Source organism: Elephas maximus, chromosome 24, assembly GCF_024166365.1.
Source record: "Elephas maximus indicus isolate mEleMax1 chromosome 24, mEleMax1 primary haplotype, whole genome shotgun sequence".
NCBI classification, from domain to species: Eukaryota; Metazoa; Chordata; class Mammalia; order Proboscidea; family Elephantidae; genus Elephas; species Elephas maximus.
In genome coordinates, this window is record NC_064842.1 from 12,383,349 (window position 1) to 12,405,249 (window position 21,901).

Genomic DNA, 21,901 nt, shown 5'->3' on the forward strand with positions numbered 1-21,901 from the left:
CGCCCCGCGCCCGGTGGAGGCCGCCCCAGCCGCTGAGCGGTCGCCATCGCTATCGAGGCATGTGCCTGGGCCCGAGAGGCCGGTCCGGCTCCTGTCCTTCCGCTCTGAGGAGGGCCCAGAGCTCAGGGAGAAAAAACCAGGGAGGAGAAGCTAGGAAAGGGCTGAAAAACGGAGCGTGGTGAAGGGGCTGCCAACACCCGCAGCCTCCGCCCTGAGCGGCGCGCGCTGCCGCCTCGGTAGCTGTCATGGCCGCCGAGCCCACGTGACTCGGGCTCCGCCTGGCCTGGTTTCCTGTCGCTCTAGTTCTGGTTCCCTAGCCCCGGCTCTCCGACTCCCTGCTTTCCTCGCTTGCGGGCTCGGACGCTGCATTTCTTCCCTGAAGAGGACTGCTGTGCAGACTCTGAGAAATCCAGTAAGTATGTCACCAGGTGGGCGATTCCCAGATATTGTCCTCCCCGTGTAGTTTCCCCGGATTCCCAAGCAATAGGCCACCCCCTTTTGCACCAGTCTCTGTAGACCGCCTGCAGAAAAACCAAAAGATCCCCCTCTACAAACGAAAGAAAGAAAATCACATTGACCACGCATCAGTGGTATTCCCAGCTAAAAAAAAAAATTCACAGCTAGATTTGCCGAATTCCCTTGCCGCGGCGTCTCCACCGGTAGTTAAAGGTCTTATAAGCTAAGTAGGGGTTCGTTCGGCAATTGTCTACCCACTTCGCCTGGGTTGATAGGATCGGCTTTCTACAAAAATGTCTGTTCGGAAAGCTGGCGGGGGGAGAGCCCCGGAGTTGGCGCCTGCGCATAATTGCTGCCAGCCGCCTCGGACCGGACCTGGGCGTTGGAACAGGAAGAGGCTGCTTGGTAAACAGGAAGTGGACGCTCAGGTAGGTTCCTCGGGGAGCTCCGGACGTCTGGAGAAAGGACCCCCTAGTCGGGAATCGGGGTCCTCCTGTGGAGCGGGGTTAGGTGGCCGCCTCGATCCGAACGTTGTACTGGTGGCTCCAGAGGTGGTCTCCACCTGCGGGTGGGTGTGTCCTTCCAGCCCACTCTCCGAATCCCTGAAAACAGGAGAGTCCGGGGTCCCAGAAGGGGGAAGACGAGGCAGGGGCAGACATTACAGCGCTCGGCCCCTTACCCCCTTCATTCTTGCAGTAAAGCTATACAAAACTTAAGGCGTTTTCGTCCAGAAAGGGGAGGCCGTCTTAATGTGAAGTATTTGTAGGAATTTTGTAGTGATTGAGTGCTACGGCTGCTAACCAAAGTGTCGGCAGTTCGAAGCCACCAGGCGCTCCTTGGAAACTCTATGGGGCAGTTCTACTCTGTCCTATAGGGTCGGCATAAGTCGGAGTCGACTCGACGGCACTGGGTTTGGTTTTGTTTGGTAATATCCCATGGTCGGTTTATATGTGAGTAGGTGTGTTGGTTTACTTGGGCTGTGACGGAGGTTTTACATGGAAGGTATTTAAGATGGTTTTTTTTTTTTTTTTTTTTTTGAAGGACTCGTTTAGTATTTGAGTCAGTTTGTCATTGGATGTGCTGTGCATTTTCTATAAGTATCTGGGGCCCCCAAACCACTTTAACATGAATAATTAAATACAAAGGTAAATGCTTAAAGTAGGTATTATAGACGCTGTGAAGCCCACATTTATTCTAAAAAGAAGACAGGTCAATTGACAACTTTGTATAATGCTTCATATTAAGTAGAGGAGCCCTGGTGGCACAGTGGTTAAGCACTCAGCTCCCAACCAAAATGTCAGTAGTTCGGAATTTCTTCTTTATTACTTCCTGAAACGCAATTGTCGTGTTTAGGTCTCAGCTAGGCCTTCCTGTATTATCTGTGCTACCGTCCCAGAGCCTTTTAGGCAAGTGACATACTGCTTTTTTAAAGCCTAAAAGATATGGAATTTTTTTCTTTTTAAGTTGGGATTTCATTTCGGTAGTTATTTTCACATTTTTTCGTTTTTAGGATAGAAGTTACTGAAATATATCTTTCTGAATTTATTGAAGTGTTTTTGTTATGAAAATGCTGGTTCTTTTAGCTATTTTATGGACAGTGCATTTATTATAGAATAAAAGGTATAATCAGTCAGTTGGCATCAGGAGTATAATACAGGAAATAAATTCACTTAAAGACTATTTCTTTCTAAGTAGCCTTAACCATCTAAAAAGATGGTTACCATTTGAGCCCATTTTGGTAATGACACTCATCTGGTCCTGTGCCCATCTCACTTGCCACTGTCGACCAGAGTCTAGCACTTTGCTGCTCAGAAGTGTAGTCTGGAGACGAAGAACATCAGCTAGGGGCTTGTTAGAAATGCAGAATCTCAGGCCCCACCTCAGACTGTTGAACTAAAGCACCCATTTTAACAAGAACTCTCAGATGACCGTTATGTACTTAAAAGTTTAAAAATCATTGCTCTAATATATTTAGGGGAGCCCTGGTGGTGCACTGGTTAAGAGATACAGCTCATAACCAAAAGATTCACAGTTCAAATCCACCAGTCAGTCCTTGGAAACCCTGTGGGGTAGTTCTCCTCTGTCCTGTAGAGCTGCTTTGGGTCAGAATTGACGCCATAACAGTGGGGTTTTTTTTGTTTTTTTTTTTTTAATAGATTTGGCATTGCAGTTACTATGGGCAAATTTCTAAGTGCTATTTTGTTACAGGCCTGATCTAAATGTAAAACTGGCTGCCTTCACATTGATTTCGACTCATGGTGATCCTCTGTGTGTCAGAGTAGAACTGTGCTCCATAGGGTTTTCAGTGGCTGATTTTTCAGAGTAGATTGCCCAGCGTTTCTTCCAAGGCACCTCTGGGTGAACTTGGACCTCTGACCTTTCAGTTAGCAGCCAAGCATTTTAACCATTTGCACCACCCAGGGACTCCTGATATAAATATACCAAAAAAAAAAAAAAAATTACCATCAAGTCAATTCTGACAAGTAGAACTGCCCCATAGGATTTCCAAGCTCTAATTTTTTTAATCTTTATGGAAGCAGACTGCCACAGCTTTCTCCATGGAGCAATTGGTGGGTTCGAACTGCCAACCTTTTAGTTACCAGCCAGCCACCAAGGCTCCTAGTACAGACAGACAACCAATTAAAACAAGATTTACTTGTGGCAATGAAGTGTTGTGTATATACATTAAAAAAAATATATAGATAGTAGTGTGAATACAGATATTGTATAGTAATTTATTTTAAAAGTAACTTTTAATACCATTTACGTTACTCATTAAGTGTTTTATCTTTAACCAGACTTAATGATCTGAATGAGACTAGAAGGACCCCAGAGGTGATGGTCCGCAGACCTTCTGTTAGCCCAAGACAGGAACCATTCCCAAAGCCAGCTCTTCATTCAGGGATTGGACTGGACTATGGCATAGAAAATGATAACTGGTGAAGAGTGAGCTTCTTGGATCAAGTAAACACATGAGACTATGTGGGCAGCTCCTGTCTGGAAAGGAGATGAGAAGGCAGAGGGGGTCAGAAGCTGGCCAAATGGACACGAAAATAGAGAGTGGAGGGAAGGAGTGTGCTGTCTCATTAGAGGGAGAGCAAGTAGGAGTGTATAGCAAGCTGTATGTAAGTTTTTGTATGAGAGACTGACTTGGTTTGTAAACTTTCACTTAAAGCACAATAAAAATTAAAAAAAAAAATTTTGTCTTTAACTTTTATACATTTCTTTTTTTATTTATAGAAAAAATTGGGGGAAAATGACCCACTGGTTTCATAGGAACCCTTTAAAAGCCACAGCTCCTGTATCTTTTAACTACTATGGTGTAGTTACTGGCCCTGCTGCTTCAAAAATTTGCAGGTAAGTTTTAGTTAATCTCAAGCATTGAGTGAACCACACTTGGACACCAGGTACTTTTTTAGATCCCATGGGCACTGCAGAAATAATGTAACACACTGTCCCTACCATCAGACTCCTTATAAACTTATAAATGATATGTGAAGAGTTAAATTATAGATTCTTCAAACTTAAGCGGTCACGTGGGCCAGAGTCTTTATTTCCAGTTCAGTAAACTGAGTCCCAGAGAGGCTAAAGCAATCACAATAAAAGACTTAAGCAGAATTTTACAGCGGTACAAGGGATGCTACAAAGTGGTATATGGATATTGTTATTTGGTCAGGTAGAAAATTGATTCAATTCAGAGCAGGGAAGGCTCCCTGTGACCTGGAATGGCCTTGAAAGTATCCATATGGGAGGAAAGACTTCAGCTGAGGTTTAAATAAATTGTATCGCCTAGATCAGAGGTTCGCAAACTATGGCACAGATTTGGGCGACTCCGTGTTTGTATAAAGAAACACCACCATTAGTTTACATATTGTTTGTGACTGCTACTGGTTGCTTTCCACTACAATAGAGCTGAGTAGTCACAGCAGAGACCTTACTTCCTGCAAAGTCTAGAAGTTTTAGTATCTGGCCCTTTATAGGGCTGTGATGTAGATTGTAAGGGAGAAAGGAGAAAATCATTATGCTTGGAAATCTTTGTTCTAAGGATAGTGAGTAAAACCATTTGGCTGGACAGAAAAGACAGGTACAAGAGCTTATTTCAAAGGCAGAATCAGCCTGCCTGATTGACTGAATTGTTCTGGAGTTTGGAAAGAATTCAGTCAGTTTGAGATACAGAACCTAGGTGATCAACACATTGGGGTACCAATAAAGGAAAATGAGGAGAATCGTTGCCATTTTTGGAAAGAAGTGATTGGTACAAAGGATAGGAAAACTGGCTTCTTAATAACCGAGATCAAAGATGGTTATGAGGATGGTGCAGGATTAGACGGTGTCACATTCTGCTGTACATAGGGTCACTGTGAGTCGGAAGCCACTCGACAGCTCCTAACAACAACAGGCCAAAGATCAGCAAATTTTTTCTGTAGAGAGCTAGATAGTAAATATTTTGGGCTTTGCTGGCCGTAGATAGTCTCTATTGCATATTCTTCTTCGTTTATTTTCACAACTTTTTAAAATGTGAAAACCACTCTTAGTTTGAGGGCTGTGCAAAAACAGGCCGTGGGTCATGTCAAAGCAAGCTGCAGGTTGTGGTCAGCCAGCCCTTGAGCTAGACTCCTAGCTGTTTTATCTGTTGCATTGAGCAAGTCCTGTCTATGGGCCTGATTACTCATCTATAAAATGAACAACATGAATTAGATACTTCTAAGGTACGTTTTTCTTAAATATATAAGTTTAAGATGAATATAACTTTACACAAGTTGGGCCTGTAGGTAATGGTTGAACACCTAAGTGGAAATAACTAGTAGACTATTTGAGACTAGTCTAGGCATCACTCCTCCCGGTTTCTGGTGGAATACTTCCAGCAATGGTACATTCCTAAGGTCACCCACCCCATTTTCAGTCAGCTGTGTGTAATTGTTGGTGTGTACTTTCTTGTAATAAATCTCCATTCACAAATAAGTCTGCTCTCTTCTAAATATCACTGCTGTCTTACAGCTCTTCTGAATCTTAAAAGAAGATATTTTAAATGTTAATTCTTCACTCAACACATAATTTCTGAGTACGTGCTTTGCCTTGGATACTTGTTAAGTTCTGGGTACACTGTCTCTTAGTGCTTACAATTTAAATTTAATCTTTAGTCATTTACACACATTTCAGGTGTCTTCAGTTGTTGTTCAGGTAATGTGGTGTCTGCAGTTCTCACAGAGCCGATTGCCTCCTGGCATTAGATACGGAACTGGAAAAGGACCGAGTCAGAGCTGCAGATGTAGACCTCGGAATGGATGTAGTTGAAGTTGCACTAATAAGATCTCAAAAGAAAAAACCAGAAACCCAAAGACTGAATGTTTTGAAGAGGTGGGAATAAGAAGGGGACACAGGAAAAAGTACACAAGGAACTTTTAGAGGCAAAAGGAGAACCTAGAAAGTTTATTGTTCCTGGGTCAAAGGCAAAAAGAACTCCAGGAAGAGAGAGGTGGACCGGCAGCATTACTGTCAGAGAGTCAAGGAGAATGGAGACTGGAGCAGTTGTCAGACAACTCACGCCACACGAGCTTACATATCCTTGGTCTGTGTATGAAATTAGAATGCGATTTTATTTTTAAAGTAAGGTTTTCGTAGTAAAACAAGTTTGATAGGTTGAGTGTAACGTCAAATTTAGAAATTTGAAGGAGATACTAAAATCATACACTAATGTTCAAATTTCTGTTTTTAAAATTTTTATTGTGAAGTGGTTAGTTTAAGTTACTCTTTCCTAATTTCCCCCCAATCTTAAATGCATGCATTTGTTTTTTTTTTCTTAATTCAAAACTTGGTATATTCGTTACGTAGTTGTATTGGTGATTTGCCCCTTTGATTGGACTGGATTTTTTTTAGTACAACTTTTTAAACAATTGTCATTAGAAATGTCACTTGTCTGTTGTATTAGTCATAGTTGCATTCATTTTTGTGTAATAAGTAACAGCTTAGAGGGGATGTGGAGGTGGGGGGGTGTGGGGGTAGTGTGTGTGTGTGTGTGTGTGTGTGTGTGTGTGTGTGTGGTGGTTTAAAGCTCTGCTGTTGAAACCTTTAAGCCACTGTTCTACAGATTCAGGGTGTTAAAGCCTCTTTAACTTTAGTGTCTTTTTTCTCATTTAAGTGACTTGAGGTCATCCAGGACATGGCTGCTTGAACTCTTCACTGATTTGAGCTGTAATCCAGAAACGATGAAGAATGCAGCGGATTCATATTTTTCACTTTTACAAGGTTATTTATATGAACTTTTAAGGTTTTTAAAAAGAGCCGCAGAAGTTCACATTTAATCCTTAGACATTTCAAATTCAAATTGTTTGTTCTCCCAGGCTATATACTTTGGTATGCTTGGGTTTCAGATACTTGAGAATATAAGGGTGGTGTGTGGTCTTTCTCATGTTCTGAAGATTAAATGTGCACATATTTCACATTCTGTTACGTCAAGAGACGGCAAAGGACATGAAAGCGTACACAGGGTCTAGAGCTTACATTCTGGGACCTGGAGAATAATCATCTGAAAATTTTTCTAAATTGAACATTTGATGTATCTTCTAAAACTAAAATGCTTTGTACCTTTTTTTAGGTTTCATAAATTCACTGGATGAATCTAGTCAAGAAAGCAAGTTACGATATATTCAGAATTTCAAATGGACTGATACACTACAAGGACAGATTCCAAGGTGAGCGACGCTATCATAGGCCTAAGTTGAAGTCAGTTTTTGTAACTATGTAAAAAAAAAAAAAAAACAGTGACTAATTCATAGCCTCTGTATTTGAAGAAGAAAAATTTAGGTCTGATCAGCATTTTCTCTTATCAGGAAATTAAATTAAAAACATTTGCTGTAAACTCTTAACACATTCTATTAAAAATATAATTGACTTCTCCTGGACCAAATGTCTTTTTCAGACAATACAAATGTTAATTAGAATTGCAGAGCCCTTTAATAACAGCGTTCTCAACATGCAAAGCATGGCGTGGGGATTTGGAACCCAAACCTGGCTTTCAGTCTTTACCTGAGTTCAAGCAGAACAGGATTTTGGTTTTTTCCCTGCTTTTCTTTTTCTAATGGATAATTCAGGTATCTTCGGTCAGCCTCTTTGTCTTCCTCTCCCCAGTGCCCCGCAATTCTGCCCCAATTCCGTACTCGCTTAACTCACAGTATTTGTTGTCTTCCTAATTTCTCATCACTTTCTGTTTTTTAAAACTTCCTACCAGAGCTTTCTCATCACTCACTCGGACTAGTTTTAAGTTCATTAGGAAACAAAGCATAATGGTACTATCTTTCTGTGTAACCACCTTTTTTATACCATTAGGTTCTTTAAATGGTCAAATATCTTCATCTCAGTCTGCTTTAGAATTACCTTTGTATAAATACAAAAAAGAAGGGAAGGACTTTCAGTAGAGATTGCTGGAAGACCAGGGCAGGCTTCATTTGGTGGAAGGGTGTGGGCTTGGGATTCATACATGTCTAGATGCAGTCCTAAGGCTTCTGCCCTCTGAACATTTGCTTCAGATGCATGTTAGGGTGACAGGTATTTTGTACAGGTTTTGTGAAGAACAAAATAAGGAAATTTATGTTAAGCGAATAATATAATGCTTGGCATATAATAGGCATTCAATAAATGTTAGTTTCCTTCCTTTCTTGTGAATAAAATATGTAGAATTCAAAAGTTGGGTAGGAAGTGTGGACTGTGATACTTTCCAAATCATAATATTCTGGGATACTATGGTTTTCCAAGTCCTCATTTTCTGTTTTTTTTCATGTGACCCCTTTGTTCATCCCAAATTGAAGAATATACCCCCCAGAATGACTTTTCTAAAAGAATCAAACCTCTGGAAAACATTGGCAGAATTTAAAATGTTTAACATTTCATACATTTGGCACTTTCGCCCCCAGCATGCCAAATTTTGATTCCTTGTTAAAAGCTAGTTATTATTTCACATTTTTCCAGCACAGTTTTGTGAGACAATGAAGCATTATGCAATGAAGGCTGTAACAGTGAATATTCAAAGCATCTGAGACGTTGCAGTTTTTTTTGCTTAATTGCTACTTATTGGCTAGAAAATGTGCTGGATCCATTTTGAAAAATATTTTTTCAGCTGTGAAACTCTGAATACTGTTTACATGTGGTACGACAGAAATGGGGCATTTTATGAACAGAGCAGATTAAGATGAAGGAAGGGTAAAAAGGGCGACAGTTATTCCTGAGCCTTCATGTAAATTAGCAGAACTGTTATTTAAAGGTAAAGTTATAAATGCGGTATGTCCACCTGGCCACCATTTGAAAACGCTCAGTTCTGAAAAGAATAAGCTGTTGAACTGTGTGTTAAATTTTTTTCAGGAGGGTAAAAGCATTTTAAGGAGTTTATTCGTAACTCTCGTGTTTCTTTATGTTGTAATGCGTGTTGAACAGGATAGTTCATAAGTTATTTTCAGATTACTATGTACTTCATAATTTTTTTTAATTTAAAAAATGTCCACGTCTCCATTCCTTTTAAGAAAGATGCAACAACATGTGTTTCTCTTTCTGTTTGGGTAGTTTTTCTGTATCTTAGTATTAAATGTGTAAAGTGGGAATATCCTGCTTTCTGATTTCATCATTTGAGATAAATGAGATAATGTAGAATGAATTTTCAGGTTTTTATGAGAATGGTGGTGAATTGGTATTAGTATCTTGCTTAATATGCTTTTCCCATCCTTTTAATGTCACATTTACTAATAGAATCTGAAGGAAAAAACAAAGGTATAAAACGTGCCTGTTTTCAAGACCTTTTCCTTTGTGGTATGCTGATTGGTTTGGCGTTCGAGACCTGGTACAATTTAACTTCAGCTTGGCTTTTTGCCCTTTTTCGGGTTCTTTCTACAAACTGTCTGCTCCAGTCAAACTGGTCTGGTCACTACGATCAGAAAAATCTTTATACTTTCTTATGCTTTGAAAGGCTTGCCCCCTCACTGGGAATTTCCTTCTGCTTTCATTCTGTCTTTCAAGGCACATTTCTGATTCTGTATATATCGTTAAACTATCTTTAATCATTCTAGCCAGAAATGATCTCTCTTCTCTGAATTCTGTCTCCTTAAAATGTGGTATAAGAACCTCTTGTTCCAGAATCAGCTGAGTACTTGTCAAAAATACAGATTCCAGGCCCCACCCCCAGACATTCTGTCTGTCTGGGATCGAGTCCCGGAAATCTCTGTTTCCAAGACTACTCTATGTACAATAAACTTTGAGAACCACTGTTCTCACGCTTAGGAATCGTAGTGGCGCAGTGGTTAAGGCCCTTGGCTGCTAACTGAATGGTCGTGGTTTGAACCCACCAGCCACTCTGGTGGAGAAAGATGTAGCAGTCTTCTCTCGTAAAGATGACAGCCTTGGAAGCCTAATGGGGGCAGTTCTACCCTGTCCTGTAGGGTTGCTGTGACTCAGAATCAGCTCAGCGGCAACAGGTTTGGTGTGGATTCTCATGCTTAATGTTATGAAGCACGTCCTGGGCTACTATATATAGCTGTTTATTGTTAACTGTCTCTGTGTGTGTGTCTTATTGCCCATCTGTAGTAAACACAAGGACTGCTTTTTCTTCACATACACCCCGTAGCACCTCAGAAACTATCAGCTAGCATATAGTTGTTTATAATTTTGAGTTGAACGCACAGTAGCCTTCATATAAAGATGTCTTAATAATTGGCAAAACTTAATATATCATATTTATAATTTTAGTGCCCAGCAGGATGCAGTTTTTGAATTAATTTCCATGGCATTTAATGTGGCTTTATGGTATACCAAATACGCTTCAAGACTGGCTGGAAAAGAAAAGTAAGTTCAAAAGAGGGTTATATGCATGTGGTAGGAAAAGAAAAATAAGTTTAAAAGTGAAGGTGATAATGCATGTGTTATTTTTCAAATATATGGAGCTTCATTATTAAAAAGTCTAGATAATTGATAAAAAGTACTACTTTGGACAAGTGGGAGCCCTGGTGGCACAGTGGTTAAGAGCTACAGCTGCTAATCGAAAGATCGGTGGTTCAAATCTACCAGCTGCTCCTTGGAAAACCCCATGGGGCAGTTCTCCTTTGTCTTGTAGGTTTGCTATGAGTCGGAATCAATGGCAGTGGGTTTGGTTGGACAAATGAAAGGTTGCCTCATAATTTAGCACTTTAATTATCAGAATTATGGTGCCTAGTGTGAAAACCTTGGTGGCATAGTGGTTAAGTGCTACGGCCCTAACCAAAAGGTCAGCAGTTCGAATCTACCAGGCACTCATTGGAAACTCTACGGGGCAGTTCTGTTCTGTCCTGTAGGGTCACTATGAGTCGGAGTTGACTCGACAGCAGTGGATTTTAGTGTGAAAAAGGAAAACACTTTATTAATAATCTTGTCATGGGGAAGCCCTTTCTAAATATGCCCCCAAACCAGGAAACCATAAATGAAAAGATTGCATATTTTACTACATAGACAAAGTTTAAAAACAAATGACATGCTGGTCAAAAAATTGCAACCTGTACGACATATTGTTTTTATAATGTATAAAGAACTTTTACAAATAGACAAAGAAGGCACAATAAGTGAGTTAAAAATGAGCAAAGGACATGACAATTCACAGAAAAAGAAGTACAGAAGACTTAACAAGCATGTGAAAGATGCCTTAAAGAATCCCAGAATTATAAAATGAAATGGAATTTTTATAATAGCAACAGTGGATACTAGGAATAAGAAAGGGGCAAATTAATAATGGTGCATCCAAACATGTGAATAATATGCAGCCTTTTAAAAATAAAGTTGAATTTTATGTACTGATACAAAATTATCTATAAAGCGTGTTCAGCGATAAAAGCAGAGCAGTGCGTATAGCTACCATTGTGTATGTGTGTGTTCTTTAAGTGTTTGCATTAAATGTATACACCTCACTTATTGATATCTCGTTATCCAACATTTTGCATTTATGACAATAGTAAAAAGATCTACTATCCAACAATCTTGGTCGTTAATGACATACATCTGGCAGTAACAAATGCCAAGGTGTAAGGTGAGAGTAATGTTGGCTGTGATGTTTAAGGTAATGTGTCAGGTTGGCTGGGGCATGATTCTCAGTGGCTTAGCAGTTATATAATGATGTAATTTCACAGTTGTGTTATGGTGTAGTCATCCTCCATTTTATGATCTGATGTGGTCATCCTCTGTTTTCACATAATGCTGATTTTCGCAAAACAACCTGGTCTTTGGAACGTAACCACGTCGATAATTGAGGATTGGGTATGATGTATTATGCTTGCTTATCCATAGATGTCTGGAGGGAAAAACGAGAAATAGTTGTTCAGAGTTTACCCTTTAGGCAGATCTTCTTTTCATTTATAGCATCTTCTCATTAGATATTTTTTCAAGTGAATTCGCTACTTTTTTAAGTGTTAAAATTAGAGTTTTGTAAGAGAAGAAAACCAGGGATGAGAAACACAGATGGCTAATTGAGTTTTATGAATTTTATGATAGTGTGTTAATTGTTGGTCTTATTACCAAAAACTGGATTCATCCTCTAACTAATGTAATTACTCTCTCTCTAAGTATAACAGAAGATGAAGCCAAAGAAGTCCATCGAAGCCTAAAAATTGCAGCTGGGATTTTTAAACATTTAAAGGTAAAATGTATGTTCTTAATGCTGTAATTCTTTAATAGTTTTTCTTTTTTTGTTGGGGTGAGGAAGGAGTTGTTTCATGAGGTGAATACAGTAGCATACTGTTTTTATTATGTTAATTATCTTGTTAATGAATGTTGCCAATTACAGAATATTTCTTGTCTCAGTTTCAGTCTTAAAATCACCATTGAACTTTAAAATTAGAAAATTGAAGTTAATACAGTGCCTATTTTCCTGTCTGTTCTGAAAAGATAGGAGAGAGCGAAATAGGAAGATTGATGGTTCTTACCAGCTCTTGCTGCCCTCTGTAGCAGTTGCCGGGAGCGGTCATGATTCTGCAAAACTGAACTTCTGATTGATTTCTCTGTATCCTAGAGGAAGGACTAGAGGGGTGGTCAGTGCACATTAGTCATATTAAACTGTCCAGAGATGTGGGAATTAGGCAAAAGAAAATGTATTTTCTAGCCAGAATTTCCTCCACTTCCTTCTAATTAAATGACTACTTCCTGAAAGTCAACATTGTACTCTTACGTAAGGTGCTTTTAGAGTGATCAAAAAGCTGTGATCTTGAGTTAACTATAGAATTGTCAGTAGTATTTTTCTTTTTTCTTTTATATTTTCAGTTTTTAATGGAATGAGCAATTTAGGTTGTTACGCAGAAAAGAAAATTGGCTACTCTTTCAGTTAAGCATTTTCTAAGATGAAACTGTGGCTTTCATACCTAAGCAGTCTTTTATGACCAAAATTTTGCTCCTGAATTTCTTGTACTTAGAAAAGCTGGTTTTATAATTAATGTACAGAAGCTTTTAACCTCTGTAAGCTTAATCTTGCTCCTTTTAAAGCAGTTTTTGTTTGTGCCCTAAATTTCTAGTAAATCCCCAAATTCAACGTCTTATAAATTCCATTTCCTTCATTGCTAACAATTGGGTTAAAATAAAATTTGGCTTTTTCTCTTTTTTTCTTTCTCTCTCAGGAAAATCATATCCCAAAACTTATCACACCTGCAGAAAAAGGAAGGGATTTAGAGACACGGCTCATAGACGCTTACATTATCCAGTGTCAGGCTGAAGCTCAAGAAGGTATCCCGAAATATTGTCAGATTTCTTGGAGAAAGTCTAGATTAGCATTTAATCCTTCTTTAAAAAAAAAAAATGAAATTAGTTGGAATTGAGTTTCAGATTTTGAGAGATTTATAGTTAGGAATAATTTTGTTTTTAGCATTTGCCTTCATACTTAGCCAGGTGGACAAGACCTTATAGTTAATGGCTCTTTGTAAGAGGCTTTTGATTTCATGCCTTTTATGAGAGCATAAAATGAATTCTTTAACTTGTCTTTCCCCTTCTACCTTGCTCGTTCCTTTTTGTTTTTCCCCTGGTGTAGTGTACCCCTGGGTAGGCTTCTTCCTTTCTTACATCAACAGCACTGATAATGGAGGCATGCCAGGACAAGGCAGAATTCTGGGGTTGGTGTAGTTTTCTGAGACTCAAGGACCTGTGGTAGGAAAGGGATTCAAAGTAGCCACTGTCTGGCTTACCTCCAAGCCTTTGCCTTTCCCTAGCGGGAGACAAATGGGGACGCATGTGAAACAAACAAAGAAACTTTGTAGGCTTTTGTTTTCCCTTATTTCAGACCCCAGTGCCTTGAAAGTATTTATGTTGCTGATTGCTCTTTACTATTTTACAGTAGTAATTCTCTCTGATTAGCTACTGATTTATTTAAAGAAATGGTATCAGAACCAACAAGCTCATTGTTGTCCGTTTGTTCATGTTTACATATTCTGTCTCTTATTTTTCACGTGGAAACTGTCTTTGCAAACTCTATTAAAATCCCAATTTTAAGACTCCTGGACCTTCTTTTGTTATCTTACTGAATTTAGGGTGAGTGCAAGTGACCTTATCTGCAGATTCACTTTGTTATGTTTTGGTTCCAGTAACCATTGCTCGAGCAATTGAACTAAAGCATGCCCCGGGACTGATTGCCGCACTGGCTTATGAAACGGCCACCTTCTACCGGAATGCTGGTAAGCCTCCGGTGCTGTCGTTACAGCTTCTCGCCTTCTAGATTGTCAGACTGACCAGCTCTGGGCTTAAGAGGCAAGACAAGGAGAGTCTCAGGTGGTCGCATCATTTGCAATATTGGAATATCTGCGTTATTTTATTAATCTTGTTAAAAAAAAAAGAATTGAAGCTGTTCACAGTTTTTAAGCTTCATAACTGTTCTGATGGAAAGGGTGATGCTGTACCTTTTAGCCAGTTACAACTAATATAACAGCTTGTTCACTTTTTAAATTTTTTGATCTCTGTAACCACTTTGTGAAGTAGACCATGGAGTTAGTATCCTTATTTAGACCAGAAGCTGAAATCACGAGAGTTAACGTGGCTAACCCATAATTTTACTGCTAGCAGATGAGAAGCTAGGACTGGAACTGAGTTCTCCTAATTAGCCTACTGGTCTTTCCATTCATTCCTACAGGAAACGTGCGTAAGTGTTTACTTTTGAGATGGTTACCATGTTAGTTGCTGCATATACAAAGATAAGTAGAACAGATCCACGGTCTGGGGAAGGAAACAAACATGTGACCACATTATTACAGTGTGAAGGAAGACATTGTCACAGCAGTGAAATAAGAACCTAAACAGCCAGAGGAAGGTGGCGCTTTAGATTTCTTTTGAAATAGCAGTGGAAGTTGTAAGTTGCTAGGCAGCTTTGGAGCATAGTAGGAGTGAAGCATTCTGTAGTGTACACAGAGATAAGAAAGGGTTAGCTCCTCCTGGGACCTTCAGACAGTCACCCTGAGCAGAAACACGGGATGAGCGATAGGACAAAAGGTTGGAGAAGGATGCAGCTCTAGGGACTTTGGCCTTTAGGCCGCAGATATTTGGGACCCATGGAAAGAGAGCCTGACTTGATTAGATGGGAATTTAAGAAAGGTCCCTATGGTTGTAGTGTGGAAGGTGGGATTGCTCAGTGAAGGAGTAGCAGGCTGATGCTACTTAGCCCTTAGGAGGAAAGTATTGTAGCCATGGAAAAAATGACACAAGCTTTGACCAAGACGTGAAGTAGGAAGTGGAGAGAAGGAGGGAGATCTGAGAGACGTCTGATGAAAGGACGAGTGTGGGGGCGGGGGGGGCGGTAATGTGATTAATACAAGATGCAGTGACAGAGAGGGTGAGTGAGAGGTAGGAATTACCTTCCATGTTTCTGACTGGGGTGACTGGGCTACTCTTTACATTGCTGTATTGTAAAAATGTTCTAAAATAGAAAATATAATGGTGTCGTCAGTGTTTACTTTGAAGTTCTTCGTTATATTTGTTTTTGTCACTCTCTTAAACTTAAGCTACTTTAACCTTCAGACCCAAGAGTGCCGTGGTATTCCCTGAATCTTATGTTGCTTGAGGTGTAGTTATAAGAAAATTAATTACTTTAAATAAAGTGGGTGCTTTTGGAATATGTAAAATGCTTGAGTTTTGACTTGAATGACATATTCTACTTGAAGCATCAAAGCACGTGAACTAAGAAACCTTCTAGTGAATCAGGGTGAAATTATATTTTGCTTTTTAAAATGTAACTTTAGATCATACTTTATCCAGTTTGGAGCCTGCATACTCTGCAAAATGGAGAAAATACCTTCACTTAAAAATGTGTTTCTACACAGCTTACGTAAGTATTTGTTACCGTAAGAACAATGTTAATTACTATCTTTGCAGCCCCTTGAGTGCTGGGTCTCATATCCTGCCCATCTCCTCAGTAGCGTTTTACAGATAACAGACAGCTCTCAGTAAATACTCCCTGACCGTACCACCATTGTGAACTAGCGGGTGGAAAGAGAGGCTGCTGTAGATTTGTGGAAGTGAATTATAGCAATAGGATTACTGTTTGATTCAAAAACCACTTTTAGTCTGAAACCTTCAGCATGCTTAATGAGAATCTTCTCAGTTGTTTCACCCTGTACATTTAGAAAGATGATTACTGATTCTAATCTCAAGGCATATATCACGCAGCCTATCACCTGGGTTGGTAAAGAACCATCAGATAACTTTTGTTGGTAACTTTCAATTTTTGGAAGTTACTCATCAGTCTGCTATTCCCACCAAACACACTCACTTGTTTTCTTGATTAGAATATCATAATGAGAGAGAATCAAAAGTCTTTTTCAGGTCTAAGTAGATTATTTTATCTCTTAAGCCTCATAGTCTGTTTCCAGGCACTCTGCATAACAGCACGTGAAATTCTGGCGTTGATGTAGCAGTTCACACAGTCAGCATGTCGTGCTGCAGGCTGCTACACATGTCTCTTAACCTCTGTGATCCTTCACCTCAGAACTCTGCCTCTGCCTCTGCCTCAGCGCAGTAATTTCCCTCCTTTGTCTACTAGTTTTTCAAATGGGTTCCAGTAAATACTTTTTGCTCTCAGGCTGTGGTTAGAAGGCTAGTTTGGCTCAAGGCTTGACATAGTTCTACCTTTTATAGAGTCTCATTGAACAGAGACGGGGAAAAGCTTACTTAAGTAAAAAAATATAGGGGATTGCATTGATACTTTCAACAGTGGACGAAGGCACTTACTCATTTGATACATATATAGAGCAGTGAGAATGGAGAAAACCATTAGGAAGAGAGTGAATAAAAGTGTTGTTTCTTTTACCAGGCGTACTGTTACCATGGCCAGACTTTGTTGGCTAGTGATAAATGTGGTGAAGCAATCAGGTCTCTGCAAGAAGCAGAAAAATGTAAGTATTTCTGTAAAATATTAACTGTCTTCATAAAAACAAGTATTTTATCGTAAAGGGGATGCAAAGTTAAAAGAGATTTTGGCTGACTTGAAAGAAAATAGGAATGGTACGAGGTAATTAGCGGAAAGAAAAAAGTTCTGGAAGCCCAGGACCTGTAGAAAGTACCCAGCTTCCTCCTGCATTCTCTTGGTATTGATATGGTGCTAGGTAAAAAGCAGTAAAATTCCTTACCATCTCTGATTTAAAGTCTTTGAATATAAAGAAACAATAATGAATTACAATCAAATGACTTTCTCTCCCTTGTACATGCAGTTTATGCAAAGGCAGAAGCATTATGCAAAGAGTATGGGGAAACCAAGGGACCTGGACCAACAGTCAAACCTTCAGGACACTTGTTCTTTAGGAAGCTTGGAAGTCTTGTGAAGAATACCCTAGAAAAGTGCCAAAGAGAAAATGGATTTATGTGAGTGCAGCTGTTTTATACCTTAGTAATATCACAATTTCTGTTCGTCTGTGTTCCAGGAGGTTTACCGTTAGTTTTCTCTTTATGATAGCATTAGTTCTCTCTTTGCGTTCAGTTGTCCAGGGCCTAACTTTTATTCTCCCTCTGATGGTGAGTTTTTTCTTAAAAAGGCAGATTTAGAATTTTAAACATGAGTTACTAACACAGTGTACTTCCGTAGGACATTCCCTTACTGCCCTATTTTTCTCTTAACTTTGTTTCTCTGCCGTTCCTTCACCACATGTTACACACATCTGCTCAACTCAGTTTCCATATTCATCTCACTGTGTCTTCAGCTACCACTAAAGCAAGAAGGGTGTTTTTCACTCGGTCCTTCCAGGTCATATCAGGAGGTTTTCCGTTATTAAATCAGTGGCATTTAAACAGTAGATCACCACCCATGTAAGCTGGCAGAACCAAGTCTCGTCCCTGCTTTGATTCTTTACATTATTTCCCTTGAATTCTGCAGCCAGTTGTACTGAGTGAGCTGGTTTTACCTCCTAAACATACCTAGCTTTCATTGCTTTGTTTGGAAAACACCCCAGAACCCCCAAGTCTGGGTTAATTGCCCCCCCTTTTGTGTTCTCAGGTACCCTACATCCATCATAGTTTAGGTTACATTGCTTTGTAATTAACAAGATTTCTCGACTACCTAACTTATCTACGAGGTGGGGAAATCTCTGTCTTCTTCATTAAGTGGTCATTGCTTCACCAGGGCCTTGGGCACATTCACTCAAATAGTTACTGAATAGATGAATGAAATTGCTACTTAAATTTCTTTCTGCAGCTACTTCCAAAAAATTCCAACAGATGCCCCACAGCTGGAACTGAAGGCGAACTACGGTCTTGTAGAGCCTGTGCCTTTCACCTTTCCTCCCACGAGTGCCCACTGGACTCCGGAAACACTGGCTATGTTTGATCTCACCAAGAGACCCAAGGATGACAGTGTACGAGCTGAAGTATTTTTCTGCCATTCACAAAAGTTTAAAAAGAGAAGGCAGAGTTAGCATTTTGATATTTTTCTCTGTTTTAGTAGATAGTACGTTTGTCTGAATGTTAAACCAGCTGATTACAGTGCCGGGTGTAAATCTATTGTGGAGGTCTCTCAGAGATCAGACCTTTAGGCCTCCTGTTTCCTGTGTAATTGATTGATAGTGTTCTCAACACATTATCCTGCCTTGTGATAACTCGTCAGTTCACTCTGTCGAGAAGAGTGTGGGAGAAAAGGTCTAAAAAGAACGGCTCATCTACATTGATATTACTGTGGGGGCACTCTCTGTCCCTCAGCACAGTGCGGGGAATTTGGAGATGTGACCTAACGTCAGTATGCCATGTACCATGGAATCTGACTGCTTTTCTTCATTTATATTTAAATGATATATTATCTAAACCAAATGGCAGACTAAGTGGAAAATTTGAGGATTATCTACCCAAAGGCTAGAAGTCTATCACACGAGAAATGAGAATTATTTTGCTTTTTTACTGGCATTACTCCTTCCTCAAAATTGGGTTATTTTGTATCATTTCCTTCCCAAGCTAAAACCAAAAAAAAATGCTAAAACCATTATTCCTTAAAATAGCCATCTTCGGGTCCTGTTCAGCGCCCGAAATAACACCCTAAGACCTAGCCTGTTACTAACATAAGTTCTTCACAGACGTCAGGGTTCCACGTACACAGTCGTCACTCAGCTTCTCCCCTCTCAGAACGACGGTGGAGTAGCTCGTACCATTTGCTTGATTTTTGCCTGCCAATCTAGGTTTTCATCTTCACTGGCATGTTGCTTTCTAATTACATCTGGACTTGAACTGATACGTAGCTTCTGACCAGCTTTGTTCACCTCAGTGTTGTGTACTTTACTAGAACATCTTTAAAAAACCTGAAGTGGAAAAGCTCGAGTGTGTTTTCCCAATTTTAGTTTATGTACTTAACGCCGTGCTTTTCTTTCTCCTCAGGCCAAACCCAAACCAGAGGAAGAAGTAAAACCTGTGAAAGAGCCAGATGTGAAACCTCAGAAGGACACTGGGTGCTACATTTCCTAAAAGGCGCTGGTACAACGGGCCCTTGGAATGTCTCTACTAGTAGATAAGAGAAACCGTGCACCTTCGGTTCAGAGTGCTTAAGCTCATTTCTCTGAAGTCTGTAGAATGATGCATTACAATCAGAGGGACTGTGTTCAGTGTTGATCTGTTCTTGATTTTTGATATAGCGGGATGCTTCCTGCTTGGTTTCCAGACTCCTTTTTAATTAGGACAACATTAGAAAGATTTTATTGTACCTCTAAAGGGTGTCTTTGGGGGTTGGATCTTTTTTTGAACTTGGATAGTTTCAGGTTAATGTATTAAAGACTAGAATCATGTGGTTTCAGATACATTTTTCTATCGTCACAAAAAAGTTTTTCTTTTTTTTGACATCAGAAGCATGACAGGAATCAGTTTTCAACAGAGAATTTTTTTTTTCCTTCCTTCACCATTATGTTGATTGTAGCGTATACAAATAGTTCTGAATCATTTATCTTTTCTGGTGGAAAAAAGAAGTCACTTATGGTTCAGACTGCTCATACCAAATCCATTACATATATTAGAACGAGAACATATAATTTTCTCAACAGTCAGTGTTTATAGGTGTGTGTTGAGACCATTTAAGAACTTACTCCTTTACTGGTAGCCCTGTGCCTCATTTCAGTCTCAATAAACCTACAGTGACTTTTACAAGTACCTTTTCTAGTGGATTTTTTACTTAGAAGACGGAACTTTGTAAGAGCTCTTAGTGTTCTGTATGAGAGAAGACAGAGTGAAAATGTTTTTTGAAAAAGTGAAGTACTGCATGAGGTAAAGAAAAAACTTTAAACTCGAACTTAAGATAGGTTGTTCCGAATCACACTGATAACGCTCTACTTCTTTCTTAAGGAAGTTAGAGTGAAACACCTTTGTTACCTGATTTCCGTGTACCTTGTTTTTCTACAGTTTTGTAATATGTGTCTCTTGTCAGAATTGGATTGCTTTAGGCTAAAGGCCTTAGGAAAAACTTAGAGAACAAACATAATAGGATCTTAAAAATAGATTGTAATGTTTGAGACAGTATATACACAAACGAAAGCCACACATCTGTAGGTGTATCTTCTTTTGATTGTTCTCCTGAGGCTTTAGCGAATTTTCGTATTACAAACAGCAGATTTGTTCACCTAATGGAAATAACAACAACAGTAGTATTTATTGAGAGCTTACTGTGTGCCAGGCACTGTGCTAGGCACTTATGTAGATAAACCATTGAATCCACATGGCAAGCCTGTGAGAAATAAGTACTGTTATCCTAAAGAAAATCTTCGTAATGTGCTAAGACAGGAATATACATTTCATTATGAAGAATAGATTATGCATATTTGAGTCAATATCGTGTTCAAGTAAATGTTTACTTGACCATACACTCCTTAAAAAAAGCTACACAGAATCAATGGGGTTATTAAAATATACGGAAATACTAATTACTTCTTGCATAACATTTAATATCCGAAACTGCAGTTTCCAGGATAAGTAAAATAATGACTGAACAGACATTTAATTTGTCTTGACTTTCTCTATAGAAAAAAATATTAAGGTATTTTGCGATTCTTATTGCAGAATTACAGTTGTGTTTGCTGTATGCCATTCCTGGACAAAACTTCAAACAACACTTAATGCCAGTGCATTACTCTCTGCCCGTAGGACCTATTTATCTTAGGTATTAGTGCTTATTAACGTAGCTACTAAGTGTTCACATTGACACATTTGTGGCTCTTACTACCATATTTGAAATGGAAACACATGTTTAGTGCTTCTGTAAAATGCAGTAAATACTGATATTACTTTAAATCAATAACTGGCAAAAATCGTATGGGCAGATAATATCCATTTTACTCCATAAAAGTGGCACTATGTGACCAAAATATCCCATCACATATAATATTCTTTGAAACGGTATTAGACATTTTGAAGAATTAACAAATGTAATGAAGTTGCATGAAGGTTCTGTGGAAATGTAACTATTACGTAACTGTGTTAATATTGCATACATTTAGTACTTAGTTAAAACCAGGTGACAGCTAACATTTACATCTGTTAAGAGTATTTGTATAATGAGCTATGTTTTTATTTATGAAAATAAAAGTAATTTTACTTAGAATTTTGTTGGAATTTTTATTTGTTGTTTGATAAATATTTTTACATTTACTGAACCAGTAACAGTTAAGGCAGTGCAAAATTTATAATTTTTTAGGAGTCTTAAAATGACAGTTTACCTGTGTGTTAGTTGTTTTATGCTACATAAGATCATTCAGTGTTTGACACTTCTTGACCTATTCAGTTTCTACTTATGTTTATTGGTGCCTGTCACCTCTTAGGCAGAGCCCTGGTGGTGCAATGGTTAAGAACTCTGCTGCTGACCAAAAAGTCAGCAGCTTGAATCCACCAGCAGCTCCTTGGAAACCCTATGGGGCAGTTCTACTCAGTCCTATAGGGTCACTATGAATCGGAATTGACAGCAATGGGTTTGAGGTTGGTTTATCACCAATTAATCTCAGAATGGGGTTTTGCTTGGCCT

The 21,901-nt window shown here is 39.2% G+C and overlaps 2 protein-coding genes across 4 annotated transcripts in view; one reads left to right on the forward strand and one right to left on the reverse strand.

Moving 5' to 3' along the window:
* The window catches only part of TLR5 (toll like receptor 5), a 566,717-nt gene that overhangs the window by 113,241 nt on the left and 431,575 nt on the right, over window positions 1-21,901 (reverse strand). The window lies entirely within an intron of this gene.
* On the forward strand, window positions 17-21,463 carry BROX (BRO1 domain and CAAX motif containing). 3 transcript variants are annotated; one of them, XM_049868035.1, is made up of 13 exons: window positions 17-412; window positions 3,697-3,813; window positions 6,596-6,702; window positions 7,052-7,148; window positions 10,186-10,281; window positions 12,025-12,097; window positions 13,068-13,173; window positions 14,025-14,114; window positions 15,669-15,754; window positions 16,739-16,820; window positions 17,136-17,286; window positions 18,113-18,272; window positions 19,279-21,463. In XM_049868035.1, the coding sequence occupies exons 2-13, from the start codon at window positions 3,713-3,715 to the stop codon at window positions 19,363-19,365; spliced, it is 1,236 nt and encodes a 411-aa protein (XP_049723992.1). In that variant the 5' UTR covers window positions 17-412; window positions 3,697-3,712; the 3' UTR covers window positions 19,366-21,463. The 3 variants fall into 3 exon arrangements, with proteins under 3 accessions (XP_049723992.1, XP_049723993.1, XP_049723994.1); XM_049868036.1 differs by lacking the exon at window positions 17-412 and adding an exon at window positions 432-884; XM_049868037.1 differs by lacking the exon at window positions 17-412 and adding an exon at window positions 891-1,024.